Source organism: Panthera leo, chromosome D2 (genome assembly GCF_018350215.1).
Source record: "Panthera leo isolate Ple1 chromosome D2, P.leo_Ple1_pat1.1, whole genome shotgun sequence".
NCBI lineage: Eukaryota > Metazoa > Chordata > Mammalia > Carnivora > Felidae > Panthera > Panthera leo.
In genome coordinates, this window is record NC_056689.1 from 59,908,709 (window position 1) to 59,921,126 (window position 12,418).

The 12,418-nt window shown below is 41.5% G+C and overlaps 1 protein-coding gene across 3 annotated transcripts in view; it reads right to left on the minus strand.

The window, feature by feature from the left end:
• ARMH3 (armadillo like helical domain containing 3) overlaps positions 1 to 12,418 on the minus strand; it is a 172,336-nt gene that overhangs the window by 116,715 nt on the left and 43,203 nt on the right. For all 3 annotated transcript variants that reach the window (XR_006194307.1, XM_042907598.1, XM_042907597.1), the window contains 5 exons: positions 11,886 to 11,944; positions 9,120 to 9,185; positions 8,159 to 8,228; positions 7,025 to 7,085; positions 1,574 to 1,662 (listed from right to left, as the gene is read on the minus strand). Coding sequence is in view for 2 of the 3 variants with exons in the window: in XM_042907598.1 (XP_042763532.1) it covers positions 1,574 to 1,662; positions 7,025 to 7,085; positions 8,159 to 8,228; positions 9,120 to 9,185; positions 11,886 to 11,944 (345 nt within the window). In the remaining variant the exon portion in view is untranslated. The remainder of the gene's footprint in view (positions 1 to 1,573; positions 1,663 to 7,024; positions 7,086 to 8,158; positions 8,229 to 9,119; positions 9,186 to 11,885; positions 11,945 to 12,418) is intronic.

Consider the following 12,418-nt stretch of genomic DNA (forward strand, 5'->3'; position numbering starts at 1 on the left):
AGACAGACTAGGGTGAACAGTAAAAGGCAACATGGAAAAGGCAATGCAACGAACAATGAGGAAGAGGACCACAGGTGATGAGGATGGGAGAAAAGCCAGAGAGATCCCAAGGACCAGAGACAGGACGGCTAGGATAAAAAATAAAGCAGAAAAAGAGAAAATCAAACCAGGAAAGAATCAAAAGCAGGCAAAAACTATTGCCACCAACTCGTTAATATTACAATGGGTAATTTAACCCCAGTTACAGACATAAGCCATTTGTACTCGTTGTAAGTCCTACAACTGTACCAACATCCATAGATTTGTATCATTTTTGTGTTTTCTCTTTAAACCTAACTCTTTAGAACCTAACAGTCATATAACTATCCTATAGGCAACCACAATACTCCTGTATATTAAAAAGAATTGTTTCTACCCAGGAGATTCTACCGCCTTTTAGTCATTTCAATCTCTTTTGATCTCTTTAGACCATCTGATATTCCCTCAATCTCAAACTTTCACACAATCATACTCTTTTCTCCTAAAATACGAAAAAGCCACTATTGCCACTTAGTGTTTTTCTCCTGTTCGCCCTTCACCACCATTGGCAATAACTGCAAAGAACTTGCTAATCCATTAATTAAAGATCTCTACTTCCCATTATAGAGGACTAAATTTAGAAAGCCAAATTGGGTTGGGAGGAAACCATGTGTCACAACAAGTGAGATGAATTCCATGGGAGGGGGTGGAGTTACTGGCCTGTTTCTCATAGAGGCTCTGACACTAACACACCCTCCTCTGTTGAGAATACAGAGAAGCTCTCATGGGTGGGGCAACCATTCATCCACTGTAATCATCTGAAAAAGACTTTATTGTACCATCAGGTCACAAAAGTCACAGGACCTATCAGCAAGCAAATGCCTCGGGGAGCATGTCTCCTCTGCTTTCCTGAAACCTCCAATTTAGTTACACAAAAGAAAGGGGTGGCAAGCCAGCATTAATTGTACCCTTAGAGAAGAACCACTTCCCGCCAGCAGGGGTGGCTGTGACTTTACTGGGCTACCAAATGGATACAAAGACAAAAGTAAACACTGTAATTTGCTGTTTTTGTCTCTGGCACAGGGGGAGTGGTACAAATGACACTGTCTGTAAACAGTAATAACGCCAGATGTAACACAAAGAACAGGATTCCCCCCATCTCTCCACCCCCTCCCCGCCCCCTCTCCCTATGACATTCCTCCTGAGATTACTCATCTTGAGGAAACACAGAAGACTCCCTATAGTCCATATGCCGCTACCACATGGAATGGAGGGAGAATCCAAGTTTGTACGGACTCCTCCTACCTCACTCTTACTCAAAGCAAGAATCATTAGAACTCAGATATATTCAATTGTTTCTACCGGCTAATAAAAAAAAAATATGGGGGAGAAGGAATTTGAGAGAAAGTATGGAACAGATATGTGGCATTCCCAGGTCCCGATTAGAAGCATCCTAAACAAACTAAAAAGTTAAAAAAAAAAATTCATCTGTGCCTAGCCCTAGAGGCTCATAAAAAATATAGAGAAAGAAGATGAATTCAGAAGAGAAAGTTACCTGACCAGAGTTCCCGCCAGGTGTAATGCAGGCGTACTCTACACTTCTTCTGGTAGCAAAGTAGTTTATGTACTACCTGAATGCAGCGTCTGTAACAGAGGAAAACTGGGATAAGCCTAAGAGTCTGATGCAACTCACCGCAGATACCCTATACTGTGGCAAGACAGCTTTGCTAAGGCCACTAAAGATGCTGGATATGAATTTGTACCAGGTCAAAGAAAGACACTTTAGCTTTTAAACTGTTCTCCCCCAGCCACCCGCACACAGTGCTTGTGCTAATTCCCTTTATCACTAGGAAAAGGGGGCTATAATCACATATAGGTCAGCCATTCATTAGGCATTATGGATACCATTCCCTTAAGTTATCTTTCCCCAGAGGAAAGCATTTATCAGTGAAGCAGAATTAGACCACTCCGTTCGATGTTGCAAACACAGGATACAAAAATAAAAAATTAAAGACCTTAAGTCTTCAGATCTATTTAAATTTGTTTTTAAATTTTAAATTAAATTTTGGCTTAATTCATAATTAACTTAAATTGTATTTACATTAAGAGTTAAATTAAAAATTCATTCTTCACTTGCACTAACCACATTATCAAACACTCAACAGCCACATGAGGCTGGCAGCAACAACACTGGACAGCACAAATATACAGAACTTTTCTATCATCACTAAAACTTCTACTGGATGATACAATTCTAGATCACTGGAATATTCAATATTACTCACATCACAATAACATATATGTTTGGGGGAGTACCTCCAAATAGGCAGCAAATAGGAAAGACATTTTTAAACATTATAAACCTAGGGGCACCTGGGTGACTCAATTGGTTGAGTGACCGACTTCTGCTCAGGTCATGCATGATCTCGCCATTTGTGAGTTCAAGCCCAGCATCAGGTTCTGTGCTGACAGCTCAGAGCCTGGAGCTTGCTTCAGATTCTGTGTCTCCCCCCTCTCTACCCCTCCCCTGCTCACGCTCTGTGTCTCTCTGTCTCTCAATAAGAAATAAATAAACGTTAAAAAAAATTAAAAAAAAAATAAACATTATAAACCTAACAAAAAATGTTTTTTCATCTCTGACTGGGGGACGGTTTTGAAAGCATAAAAAGCCATGGAGGAAAGTACAAAGTTGAATACTCATGAAATTTACTTCCTAAAAATGAATACCTTGTGTGATTTTTTAAATTACATTAAAGCCAAACCGTATGGGAAATTATACTTGTAGCAAAAGATACCAAAGCATTACTACGCTTAATGTGTATGTTTATACAAATTGATAAGAAAAAATAATAACGCCCCTAATAAGAAAGATGGGCAGTGCCGACTTGGTGGCTCAGTCAGTTAAGCATCCAACTCTTGATTTCAGCTCAGGTCATGATCTCACAGTCGTGGAATTGAGCCCTATGTCAGGATCTGTGCTGAGCGTGGAGTCTGCTTGGGATTCTCTTCTCTCTCTCTCTCTCTGCTCCTCACCTGCTTGTGTGCACACGCACATGCTCTCTCTCAAAATAAACATTTAAAAACAAAATTTGTAAGTGAATGTTGGTAGTAGCATTATTCATAATAGCCAAAGATATAAACAACACAAATGTCTATCCACTGATGAATGGATAAATAAAATGATGTCACACATCCATACAATGGAATATTAATCAGCCAGAGAAAGGACCACCCATGCACAGTACATTCCTGCACACCAGCACCTCTCACATGGCCCGGGATCTGGACAGCCTGAACCTCGGCTCTGTTGACAATGCCACCCAACATGGAGCCCCTGCAGAGCAGCAGGGAGATACTACCTGTGCCCCACTTCTGCTGCCACCACCCTCTGGTTCAAAGGCTATGACACTGTTCCTGAGCTCTGCTCCTGCTTCTGCAGCCACCCAACAGGTGACAACACCAGCCTGGTGGTCTCAATAACTTACACTATTTACGAAGCAGAATGAAAATTTTCACAACTGTTACAGCCTTAAAAATACTGGCTGAATTACTCTAAATGTACTGCTTCTCTGGGGCATTTTGTTTCCTGTTTCAACATGAGACAGTTCCACTCTAGCCTGAAGTCTTCTTGTGGGGTCCACTGACGTCTCTACTTTCTTCCAGAGCCTCCCCCCAGGTTTGAGAATCTCTTACTGAGAAAGTCCGGCATGTAAGAGAAGCTTAAAGGAAACATATTCTCCTCAGAAACTACTTCTCCTCCCTCCCAAATCCTGTGGCAGCAGTGGGGGTGGCAGCAAGAATCAAGAAATATAGTCAGGAATGAAATTAATTGGTTAAGTTTCCCCACCTCCTACTGCTCCAGGCAAGACTTGCCTTTTCTCTCTCTCTCTCTCTCCTTTTTTATAAGTACCTTTCTCCATTATTACTTCACCTACAGCATTCATACACAGATGTGAAATTGTTTCATTTTTGACCCAGATTCTGGTTTGGAGTATTAAGGCTTTCCACACTCTCTATTTCTTCATATTTTACCAGGAGGATTATAAACTTATCTGAAATGATAGAAATTCATTTTGCTTTCAATTTCTCACTCTGCTGTACGATGCTGAAAAGCAGTACATAATGAGAAGTGAGAACAGCAACCTGGCCTGATGCCCAGCTGGGAGCAGAGAAGTTCACCTAAAAAGGACTTGATGCTCCAAATGCCAAAAGCTGGGAAGAGGGCTGGAGGAGGGGGTGGGGAGATCTGGAAATATGCCCACGGGTAGTAATGAAGAAAGTGAATTCAGCCTGAGGGTGTGACCTTCTGCCCAGCCGCTGTCAGGTTGATGCCTCATTATCTCCTCCATCTTCCCTAACCTCAGGACATTCAATTAGGGAACAGGTGGAAAAAGCAACTGAGAAAGCAAGGCAATACCAAAAAAGTTAGAAACGGGGGGCGGGGGGGAGGGGGGGGGGAGAGGGGAGGCAGGCAGGGAGGGAATTAAAATATTTATGTAGACCAGGGTCATTGGCTGGGATGTGAGGATTTGGGTAGACAGCTACATACCTGTAATTCTACATACTGAACACCCAATCTTATGTCATCCCACTTTCAACTGTCCACCATCAGCCACTTAGGCAGCCATCTTTCTACTCTCCTATGCTTCCTCCATGCACTCTACACTCTAATCATCCTGAATTGCTTTCTACTCTCCAAACATGCCACACTTTCAAGCCTCTGAACATGCTGGTCCCCTGCTTGGTGTGTCCCTCCCTGACTCCTCCACATAGAAAACTCCCACTGTTTCTTCATGACTCAGGTCAAATGCAACCTTCTCTGTTATCTTCTCTGATGCCCCAGTCAGCATTAGTCACCCTGTACAAATCTTTCCTTTGTCACTTATAGCAGCAGTAGTTAAGAGTACAGTCTCTGGGGTCGGAGAGACTGGAGTCTGAATCCTGGTGATGCAACTTACTGGGTGTGTGACTATGGTAGTCGGCCTGCAAGATGGCCCCAGTGGTCCCCACCTCCTGGCATATTCATATCCTTGTGTAGTCCCTTCCCACACTGTAAAAGGGTTGGTCTATGTGCCCAATTGAAATGGTGGGTCATCTGAGATCAGGTTATAAAAGACACTATGGCTTCCATCCTAGACTCTCCTCTCTTGGATTACTAGCGTTGGGGGAGGCCAACTGCCATGGCAAGCAACGCTATTGAGAGGGCCACGTGGCAAGGAACTGAGGTTTGCCACCAACCATGTAAGTGAGCTTGGAAGCAAATTCTCAAGCCCCATTAGAGTCTTGGATGTCTACGAGGCCCAGCTAACACTTTGCAGCCTTGTAAGAAACCTTATGCCAAAACTACCCAGCTAAGCTGCTCCTGGATTCCCGAGCCACAGATACTGAGATAACAAATATTTGTTTTAAACCACTAGGTTTGGGGTCATTTGTACACAGCAATGGGTAACTAATACACCAGAGAAGGGATAGCAACAGCCTAGAATTTACAGTAAGAAAAGCTGGCTTCAGGAAAAGGCAGTGGTGCTTACTAACAGAATAACCCTGAGCAAAGCACTCCATCTCTGGAGTCTCAGTTTCCTTACCTGGAAAATGAGAAAACAACAACTATAATAATAAACTACGAAGTAAATAGCATATCCTAAAACTAGAACATAAGATAATCAAGTAACAAATAAAGTTGTAGTATAATAAATCTGACCCCTATGGTACTAAGGTTCAGAGATACACCTAAAATGAGCCAAAAACTAATCTAATCAGCATTAAAAAAAAAAAAGAAAGCAGCTTCCATGGTGTTTCAATTAAAATAAAGAATCAGGCTCACTTTCTTTCCTCATTTTCAAAAGAAAATGCAAATAGAAAAATGCAAACTGCAACCTACTTAACCTAATTTGTAGCATTTATTTAGACCTAAGAAGCCAAGACTACACGACATGACCTACGGTCTAAAGAGCTGGAGGGCTACTCTATTCAGAGTAAAATCCTTTATACCTCCTAGATCCCAGGCCTGGCACTGGAGTGAGGTACACTGACCTTGCTGTTCACGAAACAACTCTCCTCCTGAAAAAAATGGAAGTACTGATTCTGTTGTCAGACTCAATTTAGATTTTTTTTTTTTAATGTTTATTTACTTTTTAAAAGAGAAAAAGCACGAGCAAGGGAGGGGCAGAGAGAAGAGGGAAACACAGAATCTGAAGCAGGCTTCAGGCTCTGAGCTGTCAGCACAGAGCCCAACGCAGGGCTCGAACTCATGAACCGTGAGATTATGACCTGAGCCGAAGTCAGTCACTTAACCAACTGAGCCACCCAGGCACCCCTCAATTTAGATACTTTTTAAGGAAAAAACATAATATACATATTTGGGATCACACTAATGTAGCACGGCTGTTCTTGGGCACTAAAGAAGAATGAAGAAACATCAAATGAGAGAGAAAGCCTAAAGGCTTAAACTTTATTAAAATAGGATGATTTTCAGTTGCCTCTAGTTGTGTTGGTTTAAAGAAATGGGATAAACAATCTGATCTCAGGAGGCAGGAATCTCCCAACCAGGACACTACATACGTAATTTATCTAGCTAACACGGTTCTGACTAGGCTGCTGAGGACAATGTAGGCTAAGAAGCTCTATCTCTCTGGCCTTTTCCTACGTCCTAACTACTTCTGACTACTTTCATGCCAATGCCTAGGGATGACTAAGTGGCCTGCTGGTATTCTGTATCTTTGGATTACAGCAGCCACCCATGATCACTACTTCAGTGCATCAACCTTGTTCTCCATGCAGTGTGCCTAAAGGGATAATGAAGATATGTGCAGAATCCAAACTGTGGTTTGTACAGTTTCTCCCTTCTGGAAAGATGTATAAATCCAGGCCATAAAATGCTCCCTGACACTCATACACAAGTGTGTTTTTCCTGAAGCAAAGTATATATAGAAATGTGACTATAAATTTCCTATCACTCAATTCTATAAAATAGATTTGTACACATTAAGTGATCCATGATACTTACACATACAGATCCATAGGAAACTCCTTCATCATGTGTGTTACAATAAACTCTACCATCAGGTCTGAATGGGAAAAGGATAACAATTAGATGAATCAGAATGAAATGCATTCCATGCCTTTGAGTTGGGAAAAAAACCTGAGTATACCTTGCTCTCATGCTGAATGGCAACCGCTAACCACGTCTTTATTCACGTACACTGAAATTTATTTTATATAAGGCACTTTTCACAACACTTGCACTACCTGCCACTTGTAAAGTAACAATTAGCTCACACTCCTACTTCCAGAAGGATACCTTGACCTGCCAATAAATTCACGTACACAAGAGATTTCACTGCACAGATATTTTGTACCATGGCACTAAAGCAAAATGCCAGAGGGAAATCATATTCTGAGAACCGAGCAATGAGGCAAGTAGAGAAGAAATTATGGATCGCATTTGTACAACTCGAGACTCCACTTTAAAGAGATGTCAGTCTATCTCATCTCACAATCACGCTCAGTTTGACAGATATTGACTGAAATGGTCTGTGGGGCTTTGGGTCAATGGAGGCTTATTATATAGTCTTAATTACTGTTTCTAAAATCAGGTAGATTTAGGAACTAGGGCTGAAAATCCAAGTGAAATGGGATTAAGAGTTCATATTATTCCCCTGAGGAAAATGCAGAATTCTGGGCAGACAAAATTCCCTAAGTTACAACCCCCTACTGTCAGCTCTGTCAGCCTCATCTCAGCTTAATTTACTCAAAGGAAATTTTTGTATAGCTGAACCTTGAACCTCAAGCCTCCTGGCCAGCTGACACATCAATATGAACCAAGAAGAGAGTGAAGAATTTGAAATCTTGATCAGGAATAAAACATTTTACAAATTTAAATCATGTACCAGGCTTAGACTTACCCATTTATCTCCCTGGAAAGATCTTTCTCTTTGAACAAGAGAACGCTTTAATTGAGCAATCTAGTCACTGGAGTTGTTTTACCAAACTGAACGATAAACATGGTTTCTTACACCAGAGAAGAAACGTAACTAGTAACTTCTTTGAGGGAGAAGCACATCAACCAGGATCTATCCCTCCTCTTAATCATGAAAATCCGTCACTGGCTCAGGAAAATGCCAATTTTGATAAGACTCACCCAGTACTGCACATACTAAGGGACGGCAGGGAAGGTTCTTGTCTGCTGCCTTCTTCCTGTGTCTCATAGGCTGCACACAAAAAAGAAATGAAATTAGTGGCCACATGAACTGACATCCAATGGCTCATCATCATGTTCTTCATGCAAATAAAATCACTCTACTGACATGCTACCTTTTCTTTCTTTTTCTAGTGATGGGGGTGGGGTGGGGCAGGGAGGACTTATAAATGCTTCTCAGTTATCAACGCAGGCCTGTGACAAAAACACAATTCACAGCAAGACAACAGCCCCAATGGACACTGGAGCATACAATGGGAAAGCTGTTGTTTTTACCTTGACTTTATCTATACAAGGGACTTACTAAGAACAAAAGAGACATACTGGTATCTTTTCTTTGATAAAATAATTAAGAAAAAGAAGAGGAGCAGGTAACTGTGTAGAGGCAGCAACAGTAGCAGTTGCAAAAAACAAAAGTTAAGTTTGAAATGTAAACCTCAACATGATATTTTTAAACGTATCTCCAAGTTCTAATAAATTCCCTGACCTTCCAAATTCAATTTCCCCCACCTCTCAGATAAATAAAGCAGCATGTGGTCTTAACTATCAAAGGTCACAGGGCATTTTGCAAATGAAAGGCTTAGACCCATCTCCTCGTGGAAATCTACTGATTTCTGATACTTCTACTGATACATTCTAACATTACTGCCATGAGAATATGGTTGTGGATCTTTTCATCCTCTCTTGAGTAAGAAAGAGCTCCATGACATGCAAAAAAAAAAAAAAAAAAAAAAAAAAAATTCCAACAACAGGCATGGGCCTGTTGAACAGCAGTTAAGCAAAAGTTCTTTAGTACAACATTCCACCCACATTTGTTCTAAGTAGGATCAATTTCATCCTCCCAAATCCTGCCAACACACCAAAAATTTCCTCTAAGAAAAACAAGAAACAAAATCACACCTACCATTCTATGTAAGTTTACTCGAAAGTTCATATTGTCGTCATGCAAAAATGCATTGGCATACTGATCCTTAAAAAATAGAAATAAGGAGAAAAAGTAAGGAATGAGAGCTACATTTAAGAAACTCAGTTTATAATCTATCACACTTGCTATAAATCCTTGGACTTCAAGAACTACTACTTTCAAGGACCAGTTGAAGAGCTAACGAGATGAGCCTAGAATCTTAATGTCAAACTCTACTTAAGCCAGGAGACTTAGATGTAATTCCACAGTGTGTCTCTAACTGGTCAAAAATCTCTCAGCAAATTACAAACAATAAAAATTAAGGCACAGGGACTTGAGGCGAATGCTGAGAGGAATCTGTTTTCTTATTTTCTCTTCCTTTCCATCTGCCCAAGGAGCCTGCTCTATTTGTGACAGCTTGAAGGTTTTCATCAGGGCTGCAGGATACATGTGCAGACTCCACATGAGGAGCCACGATTAGGAAGAAAGGTCTGTACTCCACTGGGAATGGGCTTGGCACAACAGGAGAAAACTGCTATGCTGGCAGCAAGGCAGTAGGGAAGACCCTGTCTATCTCTGGCCTTGCTCAAGACTGACGGAAAATCAAAAACTTCTCACCCGTGGATCAGTAATAAATATCCCTTGGCCCTTTCCCAACACTGTTTTTGAAGATCTGACAGACTCCAATTACTAAGAACTGTTACAATTTGTGAAAAACAACTCCTTTAAAGATAGAAAGATTTCTGAAAAGCAATTACAACCAGCACTGCTAATAAGTAGCTCTTGTAGCGGCACCTGGCTGGCTCAGTCAGAAGAACATGCGACTCTTGATCTTGGGTCATGAGTTCCAGCCTCATGCTGGATGGAGAGACTGAGAGAGAAAGAGCACAAGCCAGGGAAGGGGGCATAGGAAGAGAGAGAAAGAGAGAGAAAGAGAGAGAGAGAGAGAGAGAGAGAGAGAGAGAGAGAGAGAGAGAATCTTAAGCAAGCTCCACATTCAGCATGGAGCCCAACTCGGCTCAATCTCAAGACCTGGGATCATGACTTGAGCCGGAATCAAGAGTCGGACATGCTCGTCCGACAAGCCACCCAGGTACCCCAAGATTACTTAAATAAATAAAACCTAAAATAATAATAATAATAACAAGCAGCTCTTCTATAACCAGCAACCCATAACCTGGTGAAAAGTAGGTCATCTTTTCACAGAGAATATAAAAAGGGAAAAACTGAGCAAGATCTTTACTCCATGTGGACCACCTTTACCATTTTTCTTAAGAGAGAAAAGATGAAAATAAGGAATAGTAAAGGAGGAAACTGAAGAGAAAATTTAGCTCTAAATTGACTCAAGTCCTGCCCATAACCAGGGATCAGCCTAAATGAAACCATTTGGGTCCTGTGGTGTTTTTTTTTACACCTTTGTTGCCACCAAGATGCAGGGTGAGTTCAGGCCTAATTAATCCAACCAAAAGAGCCTCCTTATAAAGCACCTTTTATTTTTACCCTTGGGTTCTTGTTCTTCACCAAACTGCAATCAGCCCAACTTTACGCAGGTTCTAATTCCTCTCTTTGGCGTTTCTCTCCACCAACTCCCCATAGGAAACTTGAGCTCCATTTTTTTTTTTTTTTAAGTTTTTTATTTTGAGAGAGAGAGCAAGTGGTGGGGAGAGTGGGGTGGGAAGAGAGAGAGGATCCCAAGCAGGCTCCTCATTGTCAGCTCAGAGCTAGACGTGGGGCTCGAACTCACGAATCATGAGATCATGACTTGAGCCGAAGCAAGAGTCGAACGCTTAACCAACTGAGCCACCGAGGCACCCTGGGCTCCTTTTTTCATTTTGCTAAATGCAAAAAACCCAACATGGGCAGCTTCAAAGGGGCATTATGATTTTTTCTACAGAGGCTTAAGTCTGTTATTTAAAACTCTTTAAGAGCTCGCTCTCCTTCTCTCTCTGCTCCTCCCCCACTCATGCTCTGTCAAAAATGAATAAACATTAAAAAAATTTTTTAAAAGGGGGGGTACCTGGGTGGCTCAGTTGGTTAAGTGTCCAACTTCTCACAGGTTCATCAGTTCGAGCCCCACATGGGGCTTTATGTTGACAGCTCAGAGCCTGGAGCCTGCTTTGGTTTCTGCGTCTCCATCGCTCTCTGCCCCTCCCCCAGTCATGTTCGCTCACTCACTCTCTCTCTCAAAAATGAATAAACATTAAAAAAAAAAACTCTTAAGACCTCACATCTTCTAGTCTGAAATTATCGAAGTTATAACACCACTCATTATTAATTAATCCAGTAAATACTAATTGAGCCTCTATTACATGCTAGATGCTGAGAATACTGAGAACACACTGGTGAAGGAGACAAAGTACTTGGTATCAGAGTTTACATTCTTTTTTTTTTTAACTTTATTTATTTATTTTGAGTGAGTGAGTGAGAGAGAGAGAGAGCACGAGGAGAGAAGTGACAGAAAGAGAGGGAGAGAGAGAGGATCCCAAACAGGCTCTGCACTGCCAGCACAGAGCCTGACATGGGGCTCAAGCTCAAAAAACGTGAGATCGTGACCTGAGCCGAAACCAAGAGTTAGAGGCTTAACCAACTGAGCAACCCAGGCGCCCCTCAGAGCTTACATTCTAGTGGGAGGAATGTAGGGAGACAAACAAAGAGGAAAGAGTTTCCCTCCCAAGCTTTAGGAACCTAAAAGTCAGGAACAAGAAAAGGGCAGAAAAAAGCACCCTGTAAGAGATGGGCTACTATCAGAAGGCTAGCAGCACCTACCTCTGCAATACACGTAAGTATAATCAAACAGAGTTTGCCACTGTGAAGTCGGTGCTCATCTGTAAAGAAAAAATAAACCCTTCTCTCCATATCATCCAAACCATGTTTCTATACAGAAAAAGATATGTATCATCAAAATGAACATTTCTACTTTCCCCCTCTTTCACAAAATTCCTGAATGAAAATCAAGGCTCTACTTGCGTAATTCTTGCTTTTCTACCTGGCAAAAGAATTCCCCCAGAAGATTTTTTTTCTAAAATATTCTGGCAGTCTGATGGACCACTAACCACCTTCCTGAGAGCCATCTACTTAATATAATGGTTCCTACTGTCATGGCCCACATTAGGGCCATGCCCTTTGTTTCCATATCAACCCTTTGCTTCTAAATAGTCAGGTCCTTTCCCCACCCCTCCCATCTACCAGCTAGAAGCACCACCTTCTATATCCACCTCCCACAAAATCTGGAAAGGTCTTATAACTGTTCATAGCAAACTGGCAGTGGAATCAGAAACAAATTACTTGAAGAACAGGGT